Source organism: Hemiscyllium ocellatum, chromosome 16 (genome assembly GCF_020745735.1).
Source record: "Hemiscyllium ocellatum isolate sHemOce1 chromosome 16, sHemOce1.pat.X.cur, whole genome shotgun sequence".
Classification (NCBI taxonomy): Eukaryota; Metazoa; Chordata; class Chondrichthyes; order Orectolobiformes; family Hemiscylliidae; genus Hemiscyllium; species Hemiscyllium ocellatum.
Window position 1 is genome coordinate 31,515,493 of NC_083416.1, and position 25,605 is coordinate 31,541,097.

The following is a 25,605-nucleotide window of genomic DNA, read 5'->3' on the forward strand; positions in this document are numbered from 1 at the left end:
TGAGTTGGTTGAAACTCCCCCACCAGTAATGCCATTGTTCTCTTTTTCTCATCCTTTTACTGTCTTATTAAATAATGAGTTGTCTGGCTTGGCACTTCACAGCAAACAATGAAACCTGTGATCTTTTTGTCTAATGTACAACAAAAAAGCAGCCAGGACATATACAAGCAAAGTGGTGTTTGGCAAAAGTGGATGAGGTGAATTTTGCACTGTAGAGCTGAAATAGACACCCTTTAACTGGAAATTAAAATCAGGGTACCAAGAACTTAACTTCAGTATTTTCCAGGTGCAGTCAAAGAGCCCACTTAATCAATCATCATCTTGGGTTTAAACCTTCCATCTCAAGGGCACTTAAAGAAGACTTAACCAAATATGCATTGAAACTAGACACTGCCACCCTTTAAGTTTGTACCTGTGTAAGTGAGGACTGTAAATAACTACACGAAGGTCATATGTATGACAATGTGTCAGTTATTTTTGTCAGAGGTAGTAGGAGTAGAAACTGCTCTTTGTTTAAGAAAACCTTGTGATTGGCTACATACTGAGGGGGTTGGTTAGCTTAGTTGCTTGAATGACTGTTTGCAATACAGTGTGATGCCAACAATATGGGTACAATTCTCATACGAGGTGAGATTACCATGAAGGACCCTTTCTTCTCAGCCTCTCCTCACCTCCTACAACATGACCCTCCGGTTAAACCACCACCAGGTGTCTCTCTTCAGTGAGAGAGCAGCTCTGTGGTTTGCTATGCTGGGATTATGGTGACTTTACTGCTATCGTTTGAAAAAAAGGTTAACTACATTTTACTTAGAAAATTGTGCTCAAAAATAACTTAAATCTTTGCTGTGGCCAAAAATGAAGTTTTAAGAGAAATTTTAGCTGAATCATCCTTCTTCGTTTGGTCAGTGCCAATGAAGAAAAGGGGAAAGCGAAGCCTCCAGGCCAAACCAGATTTGCATGAAGGTCTTCAAACAGGGCTTTTGTTTGCCTTTGCAACTTCTAAGTATAAAACAAGGGTTTAAATCTGAGCACTATAAAGATGAGAGAGACTAGGGAATTAGATTTAAAGATAGGTCAGTGAATAATAAATGCAAACATTTAGAAATATGGAGATGTACATTATGGAAATAGACCCTTTGCTCTAATTCCATGCCACCCAGATACCGTAAATAAATCTAGTCCCATTTGCCAGCATTCGGCCCATATCCTTCTAAATGTAATTATACCAGCCTCCACCACTTCCTTTGGCAGCTCATTCCATACACTCACTACCCTCTGCAAGAAGAAGTTACCCCTTAAGTCCCTTTTAAACATTTTCCCTGTCACCTTAAACATATGCCCTCTCTAGTTTTGGACTTCCCACACCAGGGAAAAGACCTTGTCTATTTGCCTTATCCATGCCCCTCATGATTTTATAGATCTCTGTAAGGTCACCTATCGGCCTCCAATGCTTCAGGGAATACAGCCCCAACCTATTCAGCTTCTCCCTATAGCTCAAATCCTCCAATCCTGGCAACATCCTTGTAAATGGTTTCTGAACCCTTCCAAGTTTCACAACATTAACCGGGTGTTGTGTGATTTTTATAGTCCAACAGGCTTATTTGGAAATACAAGGTTTTGGCGCACTGCTCCTTTGCCAGGTAGCTAGTGCGGCATGATCATATGATTTAAAGCAGAAGATCTATAGCCAGGCCAACACTAGCAACTCCACATCAAAGTTTCGCATCTTTCCTTCAGGGAGACCAGAATTGGACACAGTATTCCAAAAATGGCCTAACCAAGTCCAACTGCAACATGACCTTCCAACTCCTATACACAATGCAATAACCAGTAAAGCAAGCATACTAGATGCCTCATTCACTATCCTGTCTCCCTGCAACTCCGTTTTCAAGCAACTATGAAGCTTCATTCCAAGGTCTTTGTTCAGCAACACTCTCTCAGACCTTACCATTAAGTGTATGCATGAAAAGCCCTGATTTGCTTTTCCAAAATGCAGCACCTCTCGTTTATCTAAATTAAACTCCATCTGCCACACCATCGTCCATTGGCCCATCTGGTCAAGATCCTGTTGTAATCTGAGGTAACAATCTTCGCTGTCCACTGCACCTCCAATTTTGGTGTCATCTGCAAACTTAATAACCATACCTCCTATGTTCACATTCAAATTATTTAAACAAATGATGAAAAGCAGTGGACCCAGCACAGATCTTTGTGACATACCATTGGTCACAGGCCTCCAGTCAGAAAAGCAACTCTCCACCACCTGTTCTCAAACCAGTTCTTTGAAGAATTAATTCTTACTTTTCAAAAGATATACTTTTACTTGATGAATTGAAGATAAACAAAAATAGTAGTCCATTATTGCTAACTGAAAAGTCTGTATAATATGGAAAATAATGTGTGCATATAATTTGGGGAAAATGCGAGATCATGCATTTTGACAGGAAGAACAGATGAGCTTATTTAAATGGTGAAAGACTGCAGAAAGCTACAAAACATAAAAACTCAGCAAGCAAGTTCAGCTAAAATAGAAGGAAAATTGCATTTTTCCCTTTATTTCGAAAGAGAATATTAAAAACAGGGAAGTATCGCTAAAACTATAAAGTCCTTAGTTAGACCACTCCTGAAATACTGTGAACAATTTTTGGCTCCTTAGCCAAGAAACAGTATGCTGGAATTGGAGACAACCCAAGAAGGTTCACTAAGTTGATCCTAGGTTTGAAATCGTTGCCTTATGAGGAGAGACTGAGTACTTTGAGCTCATACATAACAGTGAAGAAGAATGAAAAACAGCCTTATTGAAACGTACAAGGTTCTTAGGAGACTCGACAGAGTAGATTTGGAGAGGGTATATGGACGGACCAGAGAGCATAATCTCAGAGTAAGTAATTACCCATTTAAGACCATGATGAGGAAGATATTTTTTCTGAGTATGATGAATCTGTAGAATTTCTAACCACAGTGGCTGTCAGGGCTTGGTCATTAAATATATTTAAGACAGTAGACAGACTTTAGGGAATTCAGTTATGGGGATAAGACAGGAAAGTGGAATTTAAATTTCTGAGATCACAGATTAGTGGGGGAAGAGTTCAAATGTGTGGAAAATTTAAAAAATAAACATTAATGGCGAATATAGGAATCTGTGAAGCATTCAGAATAAAATTGATTTACTAGCACAAATAAAGACAAACAAGTATGATTTTGTGGTGATTATTGAGACATGGTTGCAGGGAGGTCAGGTTTTGGAATTGACTATCCAAGGGTGGTATTGTTTTGGAAAGATAGGCAGAAAGTAAAACAAAGCAGTGGAGCCTTGCTAGTAAAAGAGATTAGTGCTGTAGTGAGAAATGAAATAGGCACTGGAGATCAAGACCCAGAATCAGCCTGGGCAAATATAAGAAATAGGAAAGGTGAAGAATTCCCTGGTGGGAGTAATCTGTAGGTGCCTAGACAATGATTCCTCAGTGGGGCTTAGTATAAAAGAGGAAATGCTGAGCGCGCGTAAGAAAGGTACATTATTAATTGTGTGATTTTTTTTTGTTTATATGCATATAGACTAATCAAATTGGCAAAGATAGCCTCGAGGGAGAGATCATTCAATGCATTAGAGGTCATTTTTGGACCAAAATATTGTGTAATCAATCAGAAAAAAACAGACTTTTCTGAATTTGGTATTATGGAGTGAAGTGAAATTAAAGGTATCATAGTAAATGACCTTTGAGGGAAGAATGATCATATCATGCTAGAATTTCAAATTCAGTTTGAGGGTGAGAAACTGGACCCCCACTGTAGCATTCTGGCATTGAACAAAGGTAATTACAGAGGTATGAGGACAAATTGAGCTCTAGTCGACTGAGCTGGAAGGTTGAAAAGTAGGACAGTTGATGAGCAGTAGCAGATGTTTTGCGTAGATATTTAATTCCTCCCAACTACAATATATTCCAGAGAGGAAGAAAGATTGTAAAAGTTGGAGGAAATGTTCATCAATAAACAAGAAAGTTAAAGATAACATAAGGACAAAAGCTAATGCATGCCAAATTGCAAAAGCCAAGTTAATATATACTGATTCATTTTCGAAGTGTCAGTTAATGGCCTGTCCCTTGACTCTCATGAGTCCTCATCATAAATTATACTCTGAGAATTTTTTTCTGCTCCACATTCAGCATTAAAATAGGGTCCAACTAGATTAATAGTGTGAGCAAATTCTTGATACTGCATAAAACATAATTTTCTGATCAATATATTAAAAATGTTAATACCTTGGAAGTTTTAACAGGAATGAGGTAATGGAGTTAATTATTTTATCACATGAATTTTAGTAGCTTTGATTTCAGAGTGCCTTTTAAACATTTAGACTACCTAGTATTAAAATAGTGTTAATATTACTGTAAGGGTTAATTACAATTTACCACAAATCTGTTTGGAATATTTTGGCTGATTTATATTGTCTTTGCCTTTCTTGTAGTGGCTTTGGGTCGCAATCAACCCCTGAAGAAAGAGAAGCCAAAATGGAAAAGTGATTATCCAATGACAGATGGGCAGTTACGCAGTAAGAGAGATGAGTTCTGGGACACAGCACCTGCTTTTGAAGGCCGAAAGGAGATTTGGGATGCCCTCAAAGCTGCAGCACATGCTTTTGAAAGTAATGATCATGAACTCGCCCAGGCAATCATTGATGGTGCAAATATAACATTGCCACACGGTAAGTTTCCTTGTATTCTATGTGTCCCACTTCAATCATTTAACTTGATTCTGCCTTGGAATTAGTTCCAGTCTGAGTTACTGTTCAGATTTGATGGTATTATATACATGGACCAGAAAATTGTATACTGAGTCTTGAATTTCCTTGGGAAAGTTTTGTATTTTTTGGTTTCATATATTTTCCATTTAGCTTGAAGACTTTACAAGTCTGAACTGTGTGAGTAAATTTCCAGTATTAATAACCAGTCAGTCAGCAAGTTTTGTTTTAATGAAATTATTTTATCTATTAAGAACAGATGCTCTAACATCTGTATTAAAATAACAGTAATGTAATCTTGCATTGCATTTGTTAATGTTGCTCTGTGAATCGTAATTCTGTTAAGACAGCATACCTTCAGTAAAATTAATATTCTGCAACTTTGTCAGATTTGAATCTATTACATTCTGGTCACATTTACTGTGCTTTGTACTGAAGTGTCATCTGGCTTCTCTGACAACTTTGCTGCATTTTGATGACTGCACCATATAACTCTTGCAGTTTGCTGAGAGTGTGAAATCTGTTCTTACAGGAAACAAAAATTTGATATGATTGGTACCAAAATGTAGACCTATTATTGTAGACTTCTTTGAATTAGAAAATTTTAGAAATCTGAATACTTTGCTGTTGTCTTTATGGTCAGAATTAAGTTTTCAAATTTAATAGTTAGAGCTGCCCAGAAGACTAAAACCACATTGTAACTTCCATATCTAATAATGATTAAAATGAACCCCACCATCCATGACCCATCCTCATACACTGCCAAATCTGTGATCCTTACCTCTTTGTTGGCAAGCAGAGTTTGGTGATGAGGATGGGGAAAATTGAAAGTTGTGCAGGAAAGAGGATGTTTCTAAGAATTTGTTCACACTACTTTTGCCAGGTCACCAATTTTATTTCCCCTGCTGTTTGCTGGAAAACCCTGAAGACTTAAACAGTTCGACAAATTTCTCATCTACATGCTACATGCTCCCTAACATCTTCTAAAAACAGTGTATTTTTCCACATGCTAACTGGCCACTCTCACTCCTCTCAACTCCTGCACTATCTCTAAATTGTCAGACTTCTTGTTAACAGCATACTAGATGATCAAAAATTCCCTTTAGTTGAACAGATGGGCCAGAAATAAAATTTCTGTACTTGAGGATGGCTGATTTTAATAAGACTAGTTATGGCCAGTGTGGACTGGAATCAGCTACTTAGAGAAAAACCACATCAAAGCAGTGGGAGACATTCAAAATGGGTAATAGTGAGAGTGCAGGGTCAACATGCTCCTGTAAGGATGAAGGGTGAAACCAAGAAATTCAGAAAACCCTGGATGTCAACGGATGTATAGAATTGGATAAGGAAAAACAGTGGATGCCCCAGGGGTGTACGTGGATGTCCCAGGGGAGTATAGAAAGTGTTTAAAGATGATTGGACATGAAAAAACATTGGTGGGTAACATTAAGGAAAATTCAAAGATGTTATTTTGTAAGTATATTAGGGGCAAGAGATAACCAGGAAAACTTAGGGCACATTAGCGATCAAAATGGTAATCTGTTTGTGAGGCCGGGTGATATGACTGAGGTGTTAAATGAGAACATTGCATCTATACTCACTATAGAAAAGGGTGATGGAGGTATTGAAATCAGGATAGGGTCTTTGATATTCTTGAAAGAATCCGCTTTGAGAGAGGAAGTATTAGTGGTTTTAGCAGGATTGAAAGTGGACAAATTTCCCCAGGCCAGGGAAGAAATTGTAGGGGCTCTGACATTAATTTTCAAATCCACTCTGGCCATGGAAGGGGTGCCAGAGGATTGGACCATTATTCATGAAGGGTGGCAGAAATAAACTAGAAATCTCCAGGCCATTGAGTAACATCTGTGGTAGGGAAGCTATTAGGAATAGAAATACATAGGACAGAATTGATTTCCAGTTGGAGAGGTAAGGGTTAATCAGTGGTAGATAGCATGGCTTTGTAAGAGGCGATCATGTCTCATGAACTTGGTTTAAAATTTTCAAGAAGTTAATCGGTATGTAGATGAGGGTAGTGCAGTTGATGTAGTCTACACGGACATCAGTAAGGCTTTTCACAAGATCTTGCCTGACTGACTGGGTAAGAAACTAACAGCTCATGGTTCCACAGTAATTAGGCAAATCAGATCTAAAGTTGTGTTAGTGACAATAAAAAGAGGAAGATGATCGAAGGCTGTTTTTGTTGACGGGAAGTCTGTCCAGTGGTGTATCTCTCACAATGGCAAAAGGAATTTTAGTCCTGAAAAGTTTGAAATGATGCATTTTGAGAGGACTAATAAGGCAAGAGAGTACACATTAGTAGAACCCTAGGCAGTATAGAGAATCAGAGGAGCCTTGGACTTTGTCCCTGTATTCTTAAGGATAGCATGATTGATAGATATGGTAAGGTGTATGGGATACTTTCCTTATCATGTGAGGAATTGAATACGAGATTAAGGAAATTATGATGGATCTCTATATAGAGTTAGTTAGGCTATGGCTGGAGTACTGTGTATATTCCTGGTCACCTCAGGCATAGGAAAGATGTGAATGCACTAGAAAGGGTTCAGTAGTAGAGGTTCACCAGGATAATTCTGGCCTGGAGTTTTCTAGCTATTCAGGTGTAGATAAGCTGGGGCTGTTTTTCTTGGAGCTGAGGGGGTGCCTGATTGAAGTGTACAGAATTGAGGGGTTGATGGAGAGACTTTGACTTTTTGTAGAAGGCCCAATAACCAGGGGTCACAGTTGTAAGTAAAGATCAGGAGGCTCAGGGGGGTTTTGACAATGACCTTTCCATAGAGGGTTATGAGTATCTGGACTCACTGCCAAAATGATGGTAGAGAAGGGAACCCTCAAGACATTTTTAAAAATGTTTAGATGAACACTTGAAACACAATGACATACTAGGCTATGGGATAACTGCTGGAAAATGGGATTAGAACATATGAATGGTTACTAGTGTGGACACAATGGGCTGAAGTACCTCTTTCTGTGCTGTAAAAACTTTCTGACCCTGACTCTGTGATCTTCTCAGGCCCACAATCCTCCAACCTCTCTCAACCCTTCCAGTGTATCTAAAAATCGCCAAGATACATGCTAATTCTAATTCTGGTCTTTAAGTATCCTTGTTTGTAATCTCTTCTCCATTGCTAATTGGAAATCCTTAAACCCCAGAATTCTGTCCCTAAATTCTTCCACCTTTCTACTTATTCTTTCTTTTAGGTGACGTTTAAAATCTACCTCTTTAGCCAAGTTTTGGTCATCTACCCTAGTAGCTCCTTAGATGGCTTGGTGTCAAAGTTCCTGTGGAGCTCTTTGGGATACTTCATTACATTAAAATTTTTAAAATTTGGGAGTAGTAGGTTGAGGAGGGATGGTCAGGTGGTGTGTAATGTTCATGATGGAACCAAGTCTGTCCTCATCACCCACTATGGCCAGATTTTTTTTCCCTCTAAGGTACTTGACTGAGAGACTGAATGTTAGTTTGTAAGCTATTCTAAATAGTTCTTTGTCTCACTTTGTCTCAGTTTTGTATTTAGTACACTGTATATTGAAAACTCAAGTTGTATCTATGCCTGTGAATATGCAGTGGTACATAATTTGGATTTAGACATGGTGCAGTCACTTGAACCTAAATAAGAGTAACATATTTAGGTAATATGAAAGACTTACTTTACCCAACTGGGTGAGGGCACATTCAGTCATGATCAAGGCCCAGGACTTTCAGAACAGTGTGGATTGTATTGATAGCCTAGTTTTGACTGAAACAAGGGTTATGATCAATGGCATCTGACCCTTGACTTAACCTCAAAGAACAATACAGCATAAGAACAGGTCGTCCAAGCCTGCACTGTTGCATTTTGCCCTTCCATACAAAAATTGTTTCCTCTTAGAGGATCCATATACCTCTATTCCCTTTCTATTTGTGAATTTGTCCAAGTGCGTCTTGAATGCTGCTATTGTGCCTGTTTCTACCACCATCTCGTGCACTCACCACCTTTTATGTGAAAAACTTGCCTTGTGCATCTCTCTTAAACATTCCGCCCTCCAAGCACCTTGAACCTGTTTCCCCAGTAAATGGCTCTTCCATCCTGGGAAATAAAACCTCATACTTTCCACTCCACACAATCATATAAACTTCATCCCTCAGCCTCCTGTGGAAACAAACCCAGTCTATCCAATCTTTCTTCATAGCTAAAATTCCCTGGACCAGGCAGCATCCTAACAAACCTTTCCTGTACCCTTTCGAAAGCATGCACACCCTTCTTGTCGTGTGGTGACCAGAACTCTGTGCAGTATTCCAAGTGTGACCTAACTAAAGATCTATAAAGCTGCAGTATAACCTGTCCATCCTTGTCCTCAGTTCCCCTTCCAATGAAGACAAGCATGTCATGGTTTTTTTTTACTATCTTACCTACCTGTGCTGCCACCTTCAATAATCAGTCGATCTGCCTACTCCTAAGGGTTCTGCCATTCACTGTATAATTTCCACCTGTATTTGACATTCCACTTGTGCCATGTTGGATGAGGGCTCAGGTGAAAAATATAATCACCGTAGTAACATGGATTTTAAACTAGAAAAATGAGGGCCTGGGATAGTTGAAATGGCCATAAGAAAATGTGTGGACAGAGGGCTCAGCTAAAGCAGGCAGTTTTAATAATAGTTACAAAAGAAAAACAAATTATTTGGAAGACAAGGCATGAGATTTACTAGAGTAGTACTCTATACTCAAATGGCAGATTTGTTGGGAAATATGGTGAGCTCCAAAAAGTGAGATAAAGGAAGTTAAAGTCCAATTCTGCAACAAAAATGAGATGAAAATCACACTAATGAGCGGCAAGAGGCCTCTTTGCACGCATTTGCAAGTAATTGATAGTAATCTTAACTCATTTAAAATTAGTTTCCTACTTTTCATATGCCAGAGAAAAAAAATTGGCAATGACCATTCCCAACAGGAGGTGGTACCTGATGGCTTAAGGTGTATATTAGGCTCCTGGTTTGCTGTTTTAGCGCTCACTCACTGTGTTTACTACTCAACTATGCTTTGCCTTGCCTTTTAGTTCTTAGTCATCTCTTTCAGAACCTAAAGGTTCACAGTATTTCTTTCTTGCCTTGCTGGTTAAGACAGACAGAAAGTCAGATAGTTTGTCATGGTTGTCATCAATGAATGTTCAAGGGTGTGGGCATGTTGCTGTTCAGTACTGTGCTGCATCAATGTCACACCTACGCACCATGTGCTAGCAACCATACAGCATATCATTCAGCCAACTCATAATGCCTCAAAGTCGAAGGAAAAGTGTATTCCAAGTACAGAAGAGCTGTCGTTAATAGGCTTCCAACTACAGCTATTCAATAGCAGAGTCTGATCTCAGTACAAGGGCTTGGACAAGGCCATCCAGCACTGTGTGGGGTCAGGGGTTCTAAATCACTGAACTGGGCTTTGATCAGTTCTGAACTTTCAATTCAACTAATGTGATGTCAGTTGGGTAGTTATACAGAGATCGGAGAGGTGCCCAGTCACTTATTAGTCAGGACTGCCTACCCAAATTAATCAGAGCAATGGGTCATGAGTATTTAGGTGTCTGCTCCCTGAAAGTCAAGGGAGTTTAATCAAGAGACAGTTCTGTGGTAAGAAAGCTGGGCAGATCAATTGTGGGATTTTGAGGCAGCATGCTGGGATGCAACGGGAAAATAATTTTGAAGAGAAGCAGTTCAACATATGTGTGAGAGACAATAGTGCAATGTAGGACATGGGTTACTATGGGAGGTGGGGGGTAGGGTGTCATCAAATGTTATAACCACCTTGGGTCAGTGAGGGGACAGTGCAGCATGATGGTTGACATGGCCATGTTGTATGGGTGGAGCTAATGTTGAGAAGCTCCACCCATACAGCACGGGAGAAGATGATATAAATTAAAGGATTGGGTTGAAATGTAGGAACGCTCAATAGTGATGGTGCCAACAGGGAATGTAAGGAGGAAAGAATGTAGATGGTTGCAGGGACACCATGGTTACCAGGCTGAGCCTGAGATTCATTATGCCAAGCATGACTTAATTTGCCTTCCATCCTCGTCTGACTTGTAAATGTATACTGGAAATAGAAAATGGCTGCAACAACACCCAGAAAGTGGAGTATCTTTTTCTAGCTGAGCATGCAGGACATACATGTGAGCGATGTGAGGCCCTCTAAGGAGTGATTATGTTAATAGTACACTTGCATGGGACATCTGTAATCATAGAACCTTGCACATGGTATGCCTTCAAAGTCGAACTGTGGGTGATAAAAATCCTGGTTATCAGCAATCTTGACCGCGTCTTTATTCATTCCAAATTTACCATAGTCATCTCTGAAGCAGAAGTAATTTCTGATGAATTTAAAAGTGGCACCTTTGGCCAACCCCGGCAACCTGCTGATGGCTCTATTTTGCAATCCACTGCCCTGGGGAGGTGATAGCCTAGTGATATTACTGTTAGACTGTTCATCCAGAGACCCAGGTAATGTTCTGAGGACCTGAATTCAAATCCTGCCATGGCAAGTTGTGTAATTTGAAATCTGGAATTAAGAGTCTAATGAAGACTGTGAAACCATTGCTTATTGTCAGGAAAAACTATCTGGTTCACTAATACCTTTTATGGAAGCAAACTGCCATCCTTAGCTGATCTGGCCGACATGTGACTCCAGAGCAACAATAATGTGGTTGACTCTTAATTGCCTTCTGGGCAATTAGGCATGCATAATAAATATTGGCCCAGCCAGAGATGCCCACAAAGGAATAAATTCTAAATTCCTCTAACTGAAGTTAGGCATTAATACAATGCAACCCATTTTTCAACCAGGACTGTCATGGATCAGATAAGGTCTGATGTTCAGATCAGTCTGGCTAGAACTTCAAGTACCAGGCAGACTGTTCCAAATAGTCCTAACAGGCTGTACTGTGCACATCTGGAGCTAGCAAGAAGGAATGTGATTGATGCTGGAGAGCTGGGAGAGCAGCAGCTTTCTTCTGAGGAAGATGATGAGGACAGTGAGCAGGAAGAATATTATCTTTTGCATGATAGGTAGTGCAGCAGCGGTTGTAACAAGCCAGACGGGATTTAATTGACAACCAGTTCCAGTAGGTGTGAGCTGGGTGAAGTGATCATTCACAGACTGTAAATTTGTTCAGAAGGCAAAGAAAGACCCTGTTTCTTTTCCCCAGAGCAAATGCAGTTTCTTTTGTTTTTTTTATTGAACGGCAGAAAGAAAAAGGAACATTTTTTCAAGCATTTTCAGAAGTTTCAACATATGCTCCCACATTTAACAATGAGAAAATGTTATATACGACTGGGCTTTAGGGAAATAATAGCACTCCATTGATACAAGGTTCTAAGATGATGTCGTGACAAGGATGATAGCCTATGTAGCTTGATTCTTGCAACTGCAATTACAATGACTGGTGATGATGTAAAATAGCATTACAATTCCAAGCGTGAGTTTGTATTTGCACTGAAGTATTGTCCGTGCCATCTGTATACCCTCAGGAATATTTCTTCATCAGTCATCTCCCACTACATGCATTTTGAAGGGCAGTTCCTGATTGGCAGTGCTTGTCTTGGTACATGGCTAAACTGTAAGCATGATGCTGGCACGGGGGATCCCAGAAGTCCCAACAGTAGTGAGTACATCTGCTGTGAGCATCATAGAGATCAGTAGCAGAGAAGTCACTAGTGTTCATGGAGTGTAACTCACCATGAAATTCTCCAGAATTGGCACTTCTGGGTAAAATTTAGCCCATATTTTCTGCAGTGTTGATGCATTATGATCCAATTATATGAAAAATGAATGTCAACAGGTCAAGTATTTTGAGCATTACCATAAATTAAATCTTAGAGGCTGTTGCAATAAGGTAATTTTTTCAAAAACTGAGGGAAATGCTTTATCATGAAAATGGTCTTGACTACTTTTTTAAAAATCAATCCTGTGAAATTATTAATGAATGTCGATAAGTGCTGACCAAACCTGGGGCACTCCAGGAAATTATATTATTTCATTTTTGTTGACACTGCCTGATTATGCAATTATGGGAGGAGCAGGGAATGATTTGTGCTATGAATTTTTGATGGTCTTTTAAATTCTTTCTCATAATGCACTTTTGTTAGCTTGGTAAATATGGCTGATGCAACCAACAATAAATCATCAAAAATTGAGAATACTACTGTGTTATTCTAAATATACTCTGAATTGTGTTGATACTCTGGTTCAGTAAGAATTCAAATATTTTAGACCTCCAAGTTTATATTCCTTCGAATGTTTTACCGAATGTGAAATCAGAATCTTTCATTTTCTTTATATTCTCTGCTCCCTCCTGTTTGTAAACATCTCTTTCAAAAGTGGAATGCTGTATAACCTTTTTTGCCGTGTGAAATGTTTCCTTCTGGTTACGCAATACAGTATTTTTTTCAGTGAAGAACTTCCCAATCCTGAGGAATGAATTTGATTTTTAGCTGATTAATGGCTATATTTTATAGTATTGCAAGAAATAATTCCAGTCTTAATATGATAAACATATCTAATTTGTTATATTTTTATCAGTCACTTTGCAAATCTTATTGATTCTATTGAGTTACTTTGTGAATACATCAAATAATAATGTGCTCCTGCTTAAATTGCTCTTCAGTATTTGTTCTAAACCTAACTTCAGCTACATCAAGGTGCTTCTTTCTGAAGATTGAGTAGATGATTTCCATTATACCTGATTTAGAGCATGCAACAACTAATTAAAGCAGTATTTAGTGCTATTGAGTCATTTAGGGTTGTAAACGTCAGTATTTTCTAAATTGAATTTTATTCAATATTATTAATGTTTGCTTTCTCTTGTTGTAACTGTTAGAATGATAAGTTTTGTTCTTTAGTACAGATGTGCACTAATGACATTCCATTCTGTGGCAGGATATATTTATTGTATGTAATTGAGTTATAACGAACACTTTTTTCATTCATACATAGGAGTGCTTACAGAATGTTATGATGAACTGGGAAATAGATACCAACTTCCAGTGTACTGCCTTGCACCTCCAATCAACATGATTGAAGAAAAAAGTGACTTAGAGACACTAGACATCCCAGAGCCACCACCTAATTCTGGACAGGAATGTCAGCTCCGGTTGCGTCTCTCCACAGGCAAAGACCTGAAGCTGCTTGTCCGTAGCACAGATACAGTTTATCACATGAAACGGCGTTTGCACACAACAGAGGGGGTAGAGCCCTCCAGCCAGAGATGGTTCTTTTCTGGCCGACCACTAACAGATAAAATGAAATTGGAAGAACTGAAAATCCCCAAAGACTATGTGGTGCAGGTCATCATCAGCCAACCTCTGCAGACACCTACCCCTGTGGAAAATTGACTGATCGTTTTTTGAATCCCTTTATTAGGCTATTACTCCTTTCTACACGAGAACATTTATCTAATGTCACCTATGTGGTCCCATCTGTGATGAGGACTTCTAGAATTTGTTCTTGTCGATCAATTTAAGTGTAGAGCACTTGGTAGAATTTCTACCAAGAAAGCAACTCAGGAGAGGATCCAGTTCAAATCAATCCTTCATGGATTGGTACTTTTACTGGTAGAATTAGTTTCATGCATATCTGGCCTAAACAGATTACTTTCAATAAAGGGGCAGTGTTATGTTCTACTAAAACGTTCAGTAGAATAAGAGTGGCCAGCATTTTATGCATTATCTTGTTGCAGTGCTGCAATTTTCTGTTTTAAATCATGTGGCTATTTTTAAATAGAAAGTACTTATTGTCAATATTATAAACTATCATGGCAATTGAAGGTTTTCCTTCAGGGATAATTTCAGTGAGACTGAATCGATAGAAGTTGTTCAGGGTGTTCAAATAGAGTTAGCAAGCTATTTTTTCTGTTACTACCATATGTAAATTTGGGAATCCTATTCCTGACCTAATGGCATATTAATTTATTGAAAAATTAGGAATATACAATAATGCATAAGTTTCTGCTCTACAAAAATAATCTAGCTTCTGTTTGCGTTGAATTACTTGATCTTGGATGGGGGTATCATTTTGGGCAATTAAAAATTTTCCATAATACCTCCATCTAAAGAGTGATTAAAACCATGATTTTCTTACTGTTCATTGTGGTTGACCGACACCTGCTAGCAGCTGCATGTGTGGATGCAGTTGAGACAGGATTGGATATGACCATGGTATCCCATAAGGTCAAATAGTTTACTGACTATCTTGTGGAAGAATCAGGTAAGGCATAAGATAGTTTCCTATGACTGTAAAACTACATTCCAGTGTAAATCAATATATTCAGGAAAATCAAGGAAGAAGATTGTGTTTTTAAAAAAAAAATCGCTTGAGATACATTAAAGAAAAAAATTCATTAGTTGTTTCCATTTGATCAGCTGATCACAGCCATGAAGCCAGTTAGCTAGTATTTTGTTTTGAAAGCTAGTTATTATTTAGGAGCATAACTCTTTAAACATCGCAATGACACCCGTGTATGAAAAAGCGTTAACTAATTTATGCAATAGTTTCATTCTATTTTACCAGGGCCACAATCTGAATGTTGCAAATCTTTACAGTGACAATGGTGTAAGAAAGAAGAATAAATTGAAAACCACGTTTTACTTTTTTTTGTATTTGATAGAAAACAAAACAATTCTATAACTTTCAACATGTAAAGTCAAATTAGCAAATTCCTCAAACATTATTTATCTCCAATTTAACTCTTTCCCTGCAGACTGATTTTAAGAGTATTGGATGACTGATATTTGAAAATTTAAAATTACAGGGCTAGTATTCTAAAAACTGTCTGCCTTTGTTGGGACGAGTATTCATTTTAAATTAGTGTTTAGTAATTGTGCAGTTATCTAATTTTAGAAAAAGAAATCTTACTTTTGAGCAGGCATTAACATTTGGAAAAGAGACTGATTGAGTGCATATGCCTTATGGCTGCTCTTGCTTATGGAAGTGATCCAGCAGTCGGATAGAAAGTTAGAGTGAAGTAAACTAAGTTACAAAGGGTGATCTTTTCCAGATATGTGCTTCTGTTATGGAGTATCATCCATCTGGTACACATATCAGGAAAACATCTGTTCAGTGAGCTCATTCTGAATTTGAAACCTCAACTGAGATAGTAAGGGACTGCCTATCTGTTTGCATCCAATTTGCTTGTGTATAAGAGAACTTGGTGAATAAATGTTCAATCCCTTTTGTGTCCATTTATCACTAGTCTTGAGTTCCATACTTTCAATCATGAATTTGGTGTCACATAAATTGTTGAAGGAAGTTTTATGCATTATAATAAAAAGTACTAACTGAACCGCAAAAATGTATTAAAATGATATAAAATCCATGTATAACTGTAGATTAATTTTCTGTGCACCAACCTAAATTATATTGGTACATATTTCGCTGTACCCATTTCCAAGGTTGCTGGCTCTCTCCATCATTAAACTGGATAGTGATTTCTGGTATCTGTACATAAATCATTTCATGTTGGAATCTGCTAGTTGCTGTAACTGATACTCTGCTGTTCTACAAACTGCAGGTTGTTGAAATATTTTGCTGATGGGATTTGGAGAGATCACTGTGAGCTATGGCTGATCACGTCTTCTCATAGCAATAACAGATGAAAAGTTGGAAGTTATACAATCGTGACTAACTCAGTTTTTTTTTTAAAGTTTAATAGGTGGTCATTGTCACTGCACAAACTTATTACAAATGCGAAGAAGTTTTATGTTGCAGAGTTTTTAACTTCATAAAAAATGTTTAGTTATTCTGTTTTATTCTTTATTACCTCTCCCATAATCACCAAATGTATTCTGAATCTTTATTTTGCTTCTCATACAATAACTCAAATGTAACTTCCTTCCTGCATCTTTAATTCTTGACTGTAGTTTGTGTATTTCTGAGGTTTCTTTGATCTTACTGGTTGAAGAATCTTTATATTGCTAGGTCACCTTACAGATGGCATTAGATCCCTTATTAGACTTAGTGTGGAAACAGGCCCTTCGGCCCAACAAGTCCACACCGACCCGCCGAAGCGAAACCCACCCATACCCCTACATTACCCCTTACCTAACACTACGGGCAATTTAGCATGGCCAATTCACCTGACCCGCACATCTTTGGACTGTGGGAGGAAACCGGAGCACCCGGAGGAAACCCACGCAGACACGGGGAGAACGTGCAAACTCCACACAGTCAGTCGCCTGAGTCGGGAATTGAACCCGGGTCTTCAGGCGCTGTGAGGCAGCAGTGCTAACCACTGTGCCACCGTGCGGCTCATTTTTTTTCATGAGCACAAAAATTACAAATCTCCACTGACAAGTCAATAAATCTCTACGCAAACATACAAAAGGAATATCATAGAATCCCTACAGTGTGAAGCAGGCCATTTGGCCCTTTGTGTCCACACCTACCCTCCAAAGAGCACCCCACCTAGGCACACCCCCTTATCCCTGTGGCTTTGCGTTTCCCGTAGCTAACTCACCTAGCCTGCACATCCCTGGACACTATAGGCAATTTAGCAGGGCCAGTCCAGATAACCTGCATATCTTTGGGCTGCGGAAGGAAACTGGAGCATCTGTGGGAAACCCGTACAGACTCGGACAGAATGTGCAAACTTCACACAGACAGTCACCTGGAATCAAACCTGGATCCCTGGTGCTGTGAAGCAACAGTGCTAACCACTGAGCCATCATGCACCTTAGTATTAGTTAAGCCATTCCATCACGGTCACAGTAAATTCTGGGCTCTTAACTGTTTTCTGTCTCCTTTCAGCAGTAAGCTCGGTTGATTGTTTCTCATAATTATTTGGATCTCCAGGTGTTAGTTTGAGACATTTTGATCAGATTACTTTGTAGTGATCTTCACATGCAGTCTGACTAACATGAAATTGTCTATTTGGAGAAATCATTTTTCTGCTTCAGTTATTAATTTTGTGAAAATCTGAATGTAAATGCAATTGTATTGAAAACCATAAGCAAAATAGAGTTAATTGTATTTTTGAGTTCCAAGTGCATTTCTTCATTTCCACAATGAATGTGGTTGAATTGAAAACTAATCTATCCACACAATCTTTCAGATTTGTGTCTACACACTGAAAACAGAAATGTGGAAAGCTTTTTTTTAACTAAGTGATCATCTGAAATGGTCTATGACAGATGTGCTTTAAGAACTGTTCAATCATGGCATCAGGAAAAAGCAAAGCTTTCCTTGTGTTCACAATGTAAATTTCAGGTTCATTTTATAACTTGTTACATTTCATGTCTGTTTCCTCAGTCTAAAAACTAAACAACCACTGAATTGCTTACATGGGAGCCTTAAGTACGATATTATCAGTAAGTGAATTACATAACTCCTGTGCAACATAAAAAGAATAATCGCTTGGGATCGCATTCAACTTGCATATGTGAATATGGGTCTGTATTGTGCCTGAAGCATGGAATACTGTTTTAATGTCGAAAGCTTTATATTTATTATGATTTTTTATAAGAAAGGACATAATTCTTTATGCATTACTGTCCAGCAGAAATAGACTTTTGTTTGTTATTCATCATTAGTCCTCATGTTAAACTTGACGTTTTTTAAAATTACTTGGTGATGATCTATAATTTATGTCACTCAATAGGAATGGTGTCCTACAAAAGGTTGAATATGGAATTGGATGTCATTCACCTTTTAGCCATTAGAAGCATTGATCATTGTGGATGAACTGTATTCTGTGCTAGAGAGTGCACTGAACAAAAGTAATCTCCAGTATCGTAGTATGGAGGCTTGATTGACATGCTATTAGTGGCAGGTCAGATGTTGGTTTTATCAGGTCAGTTAACTAAAAGATTCAGTCTCCCAAAAACTATTCCTAAGACTATTTATGACATCATCTAAAATTTTCTCTGCAGTATTTATTCCATTAATGTTACTACTATTTAGGGTTGTATATTTGTTGGAAGAACACAGCAATTACCCCTTAATATTAAAGCACAATATTTTACCATTGTATGTCAAAAGGCCATGATGTTTAAAATATGTCAATAGAGGGTCTTTTGAATTGATTTTTACTGTACTTTGCAGATTTGCAAACAAAAAAGTCTTAATAAACTGACTTTTCAATCAGCCATACTGCAGGCTAGTATTGTTCCTCTTTAAGGAACAATAGTTTTGTTTTGTAACTGTACATTTGACTTTTCATAGATGAAGTTGGGACAGTGTCCACTGATACTTTATACACTTTCCAATACAGTTTGTGCTCTTAATGTGCATTGCACTGTTGTAAAATCTATACATTGTAATAAATGATTATTTGTCATAAAAGACCAATGAATGTTTGGTAAATAATGCTTTATAATAGATGAATAAATAAACCAAATTGTTGTAATTACACCCCATCAATCATTTTCTGAGTTGCAGTTAAACTCCAGTCCCATTTAATTGTTTTGATTATGCTATGGAATGCTCTTTACATTTTAAAAAACAATTTCCTTCGGGAAAGGTCAAAAAAGAGGGTAATCCACGATAATAAACAGTAACATATCTTTCCACTGTTCTGTCTGTGTGTATTTTTAAACCATTCTTAGAATGACATTTTCTTCAACTTTACTTTCTAAACGTTCATTTACATTGTCTGTTCACTGTCTTTAAATGCACTGAAAAGTTCTACTGGGAGAAAATGAGACTGCAGATGCTGGAGGTCAGTCAAGAGTGTGATGCTGGCAAAGCACAGCCGGTCAGGCAGCATCCGAGGTTTAAAGCCTACTGCACCTGGTATTCCCAGGCAGTCTCCCATCCAGGTATTAACCAGGCTTGAGTCTGCTTAGCTTCCAAGATCAGGCATTATCAGACTAGTATGGTCGCATGGCCTCAGATGTTGCCTGACCAGCTGTGCTTTCCCAGCACCACTCTCTCGATTTAAAACCTCTACTACCTGTTCATGTTAATAATCAAAACAATCCGCAACCCATATATTTAATTTAACTGAACCTTTTATTGAGAATTTTATTGCAATTTCCATTAGTTTTAGTGGTAATTTGAAATGGATGAATAATAAAATCATTTTAGTATTTAATGATGTCTTCACAGAATGTAAAACATCTTTGAAATAAAATTATCTATACCATTCTGAAGTAATGCACAAGATGATAGTTATAAAAGAATTAATGGAAAGCTTTTTGGAGGTTTTATATCAACAGCAAGTTACCAAATCTGACCATGCCCTTCTACAATGTGCCATATTAAAGAAGGTGTTTGTTCTTTGAATTGTGGGAGAGAACTTCCTTTACCGACAATAGCTCCCTCATCAGAATTGTAGAAATGTGGATCCATAATTGTACACCATATAAACAGTCTTTAGCAGTACAGTTGTTCTGATATAACATGATGGTTCTATTCCCGTGCAATCCTGTTATAAAAAAATCGCGTAAAGCAGCACCATTTAAACCAAAGGGACTGGAATCCCGTTATAGCCAATACAGAGAAGGAAAGTTCACATTCTACAAATAATGGTCTAAATTCTTCAATTGCGTTGCAGCAAATTTGTGTTAAAGAAATGTGTGTTAGAGCAGAACCGACTGTATGAATCCAGGGGCCCAAGCTTAAGTAATACTCCTTCATAATTCAAAGTCAAATTTGAAGTCCCAGTGTTAAAATGCTTGAAATCTACACCAATGATAAAAATACATTTTGGTTATTTTTACTGTAGTGAACATACTCAATTTATTTTAAAAATAATCTGCAAAAGTAACGTTAATGTATTCTATGCATTTACCTTAAGCTTTTGATGGTCACTTGCTGAAGATTAATTGATTATCCTCCTGCTTAGTGTCAAGACTGAGTGATATACCACCTATTTTTACAGATGTACTTTAAGTATCTAGTTGAGGAGCTAAACACTTATGATTTGATTGCTGAAGGACAATGGAGTAAATAAGTTACCTTTCAAATGATTTACCCAACAAACATGTATTGTGCAACCTTTTTGCTATTGTGATCTAAACTTGCTTATCTTCTCATTTTAATACCTTTGGAAGATGATCATCGCGCAGATATTGGCAACAAACAATGTAACAGTCTTGCGAAAGTAGTATTAAAGCTCTCATAGTCTTTTAATGTCTCAAGCAAGACTTCTCTGGGACAAAGGAAAAGGGAGTTCTTAAGGTAAGGGAGAAAGGAAAATTGGATACTTATGTTTTGCAGGAAACACATTCAAAGAACATTTTTTTTGTACAAACAGACTGGTTGCATTTAATTTTGTTTATCTCTCCCCAATTCACAGTGAAATTTATTATTCAGTTTATTTTAATTATCATGAACAATCTAAAAGGGAAGTATTTACTGTCATATTAGTTTCATATTGCTATAATTGGGAAGATTGGTTATTCTAAGAGCCATGTTTTTAAATTGATCATGAATAATTTGGCTGAGGGGATGTAATCTTTAAATCCATTGGGAGCCATCACAGCTGATGTTACTCAGCGACTGATTGAATGTAAATAGAAAGTTCTTAATGATTATTCTTCAACAAAGGTTGGGTACTCTAGGATGAGATCTCTAAACATACCTGTCTTTGCAAAGATACAGACCAAATAGATCTGCAAGATGTAAGAGATTCCTCCTTTTTCTCATTGCCTAACTGAGTGAGTGGGGGAAGACAAAGAATGTGGCAAATGCATTTAAAAGAAAATTTAAAAATATTATCAAGGAATAAGGAAGGATTGTATAATTGCTATTCTTAGTAATTACAGGCAAAATATTAATCTTTCCTCTTACTGCACTGCTCATCTAGTAAAGTGCAGAATGTTGCCGAGACATTTTGAAAATTCCTGGCTATTCAATCTAGCGCAATCACAGGATGGTACAAGCCAGAACATCCTCAAAGTTGTTTCTTTTCTGTTAAAATTACGCCATATTGACTTTGCAAGATGGCAGCAATTCAGTAGAACTGCAGTGGATGGCTCTGCATAACAGCCAAGGCATATTGGTTTTTTTTTACCATCCCTGGCCAACTTTATATGGAGCAATTGTTAATTTAAAAACTTCAAGAACCCCAGAGGACCTGACAGAATTGGCAGTGACAATGGTGAGACTTACCGCAAATGTTGAGGCTGTGATCGAGGCGATCCGTGCCCAGGTCCAACCCCTCGCAGCCATTCTGCAGAAGCATGAATGAGAGCTCGACGGCCCAGGGGAGCAGATGGAAGAGGTGGAGGATTGAACCACGTCCTTGAAAATAGAGGTTGGAGGATAAATCTTCGGATTCTTGGGCTCCTGGAGGGTGACGAAGGTGGGTAGCCAGTCAGTTTCTTTGAACACTGGCTGCCGCAGTTCCTGGGCCTTCAAATTGAATGTGAACAGCTGCATGTTGAAAGGGCCTTTCGGATGGTGGTGCGCAGGTTTGGGCTGATGCAGCACCCCCACTGGTCCTAGTGCACTTCCTAATATCCAAGGACAAGCCAAGAGTGATCGAAGCCTCCAGATCACTGGGGAAAGATCCTCAGGCACTGCTGCACAACAGGTCAAAAATCATGTTTTTCCAGGAAGTCCTTCAATGAAATTTTAAAGAGGCTAAGGAATCTGGGTATCCAGTACTCCATGAGATACTCCACAGTGCTCCATTTCAGCCACAAAGACCCAGATTAGATGTTTGAGTTGGTGGGTAAAGTCAAGAACTTTGTAGACACTTTAACCATACTCTTCAGACCAATTGGTCTATCTTAATGTTTGTTCTCTTTTCCTTCTTTCCCTGTCTTTTCCCTTTTCCCTTTTTTTCTCTCTCCCTCATAATTTAAAAAAAAACAAGTCTTGGAATACATTACTATTATTTTTAAACTGGATTTATCATGGGAAATTTTGTGGGTGCCTTTTTGTTTCTCCTTTTTTCCGATCATTTTCCTTTTTAGTCACAAGTAGGGGTGACATGGAGCCAGGGATGGGTGGAGTGCATATCCTGACTTTGTCTAGGGCTGGGGCACAGTCTGGGCCTGAAGGAGCTGTGCAGGAGGGATGGGTAGGGTGAGTGCCCCCTATGGGTGGCAGGGGAAGAGTCTCTCATTCGAGGTTTTACAGTTGGTTTGTAGTAATGATAGGGTAGTTTTTGTATACACAGTTCTGCAACTGAGTCTCCATTTACTTGTGCTCAGTCCGTTGCAAGCTGGATTCTCCTTCCAGTGGGGTTCAAGGGTCTCTGAAAGGGGATATGGCTAAGTGTCTTGTTAAATGGTGCATCTGGAACATCAAGGGAAGTCCTTCGCCTGTTAAAAGGAAAGAAGTGCTTTCTAGATTTAAAGGAAAGGGTTGATTTCGTTCTGTTGCAGGAAACCCATATTGATGGTGGGGAACATCTGAAGTTAAAACGGGGGGTTATGACCAGGAATTCCCTTCATCCTTTACTGCTTAAAGTAGGGGAGTAGCTATACTTATCCAGAAAAATTTTCTGTTCGCTTTAGTGGCGCAGGTAAAAGATGAGCAGGGCAGTTTGTGATAAAGTCCTGATACATGGGGAGGAATATGGTATTTTAAATGTTTACTATCCTCTTAGCGCATCCACTTAAATTTTTGATTAGTGCCTTCTCTAAACTGAGTGCCTTTGGAACACAGCACATAATAATGGGGGGGGGGGGGGGTGCAGTGGGGAATTGCCTTTTGGATCCAACAGTAGACAGGATGCCTACTCAGCCCCCATCTATCTCTTCGCGAGCCAAGCAGGTGATGGCCTTATGCGAGGAGTTGGGGCTGGTGGACAGTTGGAAATGTCTTCACCCTACCGGCAGGGGCTTTACCTTTTCTTCAAACCCGCATACATGTCCCACGAGGATTGATCGTTTTCTGGTGCCTTCGACCCTTCTGGATCCGATTATGGATTGTAAAATTGGGAACATAGTATTTCTGATCACGTGGCAGTATATTTAGAGTTTAAGGCCAAGAGTGAGAGGCTAGGTTTGCAGCACTGGTGTCTGGATTCTTTTCGCCTCAAGGATTCCAAATTTATGGAATACTTTTTGAGGGAGTTTCAGATGTTCTTGACTATCAACTACGGCACAGCAACTAAAACTCTTTTGCTCGACAAAATCTGTTTGAGTTTGGAGATAGGCCAGGGAGGTATTTCACATATCTGACTAGGAAAGAGCATGCTTCCCAATCCATTACTGCAGTTTGAGACAAAGCCAGTGTCCTATATAAAACCAAAAGGATTAGTGAGGCTTTTCAGAGTTTTTACTCTGAATTGTATCAGTCTGAAGGTTGCGAGAGTAGGAGGACCAAGATTGAAACCTTAAGAGTCTGGACCTCTTAGGGGTAACCCTGGAACAGGCCTCTCTCCTTAATGCTAGCTACAGAGTGGGAAAGCGCCTGGTCCTGATGGTCTCCCAGGTGAGTTTGATAGGAATTCTGCTGAAAATGTGTTGCTGGAAAAGTGCAGCAGGTCAGGCAGCATCCAAGGAACAGGAGATTTGACGTTTTGGGCATAAGCCCTTCTTCAGGAATGAGGAAAGTGTGTCCAGCAGGCTAAGATAAAAGGTAGGGAGGAGGGACTTGGGGGAGGGGTGTTGGAGATGCGATAGTGGAAGGAGGTCAAGGTGAGGGTGATGGGACAGAGTGGGGTGGGGGCGGAGAGGTCAGGAAGAAGATTGCAGGTTAGGAGGGTGGTGCTGATTTCAAGGGATTTGATTGAGACAAGCTGGGGGGAGGGGAAATGAGGAAACTGAAGAAATGAGTTCATCCCTTGTGGTTGGAGGGTTCCTAGGTGGAAGATGAGGCGCTTTTCCTCCAACCGTCGTGTTGCTATGATCTGGCGATGGAGGAGTCCAAGGACCTGCATGTCCTTGATGGAGTAGGAGGGGGAGTTGAAGTGTTGAGCCACGGGGTGGTTGGGCTGGTTGGTCCGGGTGTCCCAGAGGTGTTCTCTGAAACGTTCTGCAAGTAGGCGGCCTGTCTTCCCAATATAGAGGAGGCCACATCGGGTGCAGCGGATGCAATAGATGTGTGTGGAGGTGCAGGTGAATTTGTGGCGGATATGGAAGGATCCCTTGGGGCCTTGGAGAGAAGTAAGGGAGGAGGTGGGGGCGCAAGTTTTGCATTTCTTGCGGTTGAGGGGGAAGGTGCCGGGAGTGGAGGTTGGGTTGGTGGAGGGTGTGGACCAGAGGTTAAAGGTGGTCCTAGGTTCCCCTTTTAAGTGATCACTTGTGGGTTTCCAATACCTAGGTATCTTGATTACCCCCATGTTTGATCGGTTATTTTGGACTAATTTTGCTCACCTCAACAATATTAGGCGGGATCTCCAGAGATGAGAGGCTCCTCCAATTTTGTGGTTGGGCCGAATAGCCCTTATTCGGATTAATCTCCACTGTCGTTTGCTTTATCCCATGTGTGTGCTCCCTATAATGATTCCATGATTCACCTCCATAGTTGGTATGCCAAGGTTCCGACCTCTCTGTATCGGGCTTATTGAGAAGCTATTTTAACTAGGATGTTTGTTTAACCAGATGGTTAGGTTTGCTGAGCCCTGGAGGAGTTAATACTGGTGTGTGTATATATACAAAGCTCCCATTTTATGTTTGGGAGCTTTGCACTGAGCATTGTTATTTTATGTTTGTGTGTTCTTTAGTTGTTTTTTGTTTTATTTGTCACATTTCTTGGTTTTGATTTGTACTACAGGATAGGTTAGTAGACATTAGTTATATTGTAATTTGTGTTTTTGATTATGCTGGTATTTGTTATATTTTCAAAACTTTTATATTTGTTAAGTCAAAAGTCTTTTTTGCTAATAAATATATTTGCAAAAAAAATTACTCCATGTCGATGAAGTTTTTCTGGTATGCAATGCCAGCTTTTTTTTAAAGCATCTCCCGGCCATAAAGTTTACAA

At 39.0% G+C, this 25,605-nt stretch overlaps 1 protein-coding gene across 2 annotated transcripts in view; it reads left to right on the forward strand.

The window, feature by feature from the left end:
* ubtd2 (ubiquitin domain containing 2) overlaps window positions 1–19,247 on the forward strand; it is a 67,295-nt gene extending 48,048 nt beyond the window's left edge. For both annotated transcript variants that reach the window (XM_060837102.1, XM_060837103.1), the window contains exons 2-3: window positions 4,466–4,702; window positions 13,723–19,247. In XM_060837102.1, coding sequence (XP_060693085.1) covers window positions 4,466–4,702; window positions 13,723–14,120 — 635 coding nt within the window. In that variant the 3' untranslated portion in view covers window positions 14,121–19,247. The remainder of the gene's footprint in view (window positions 1–4,465; window positions 4,703–13,722) is intronic.
* The last annotated feature ends 6,358 nt before the right edge of the window (window positions 19,248–25,605 follow it).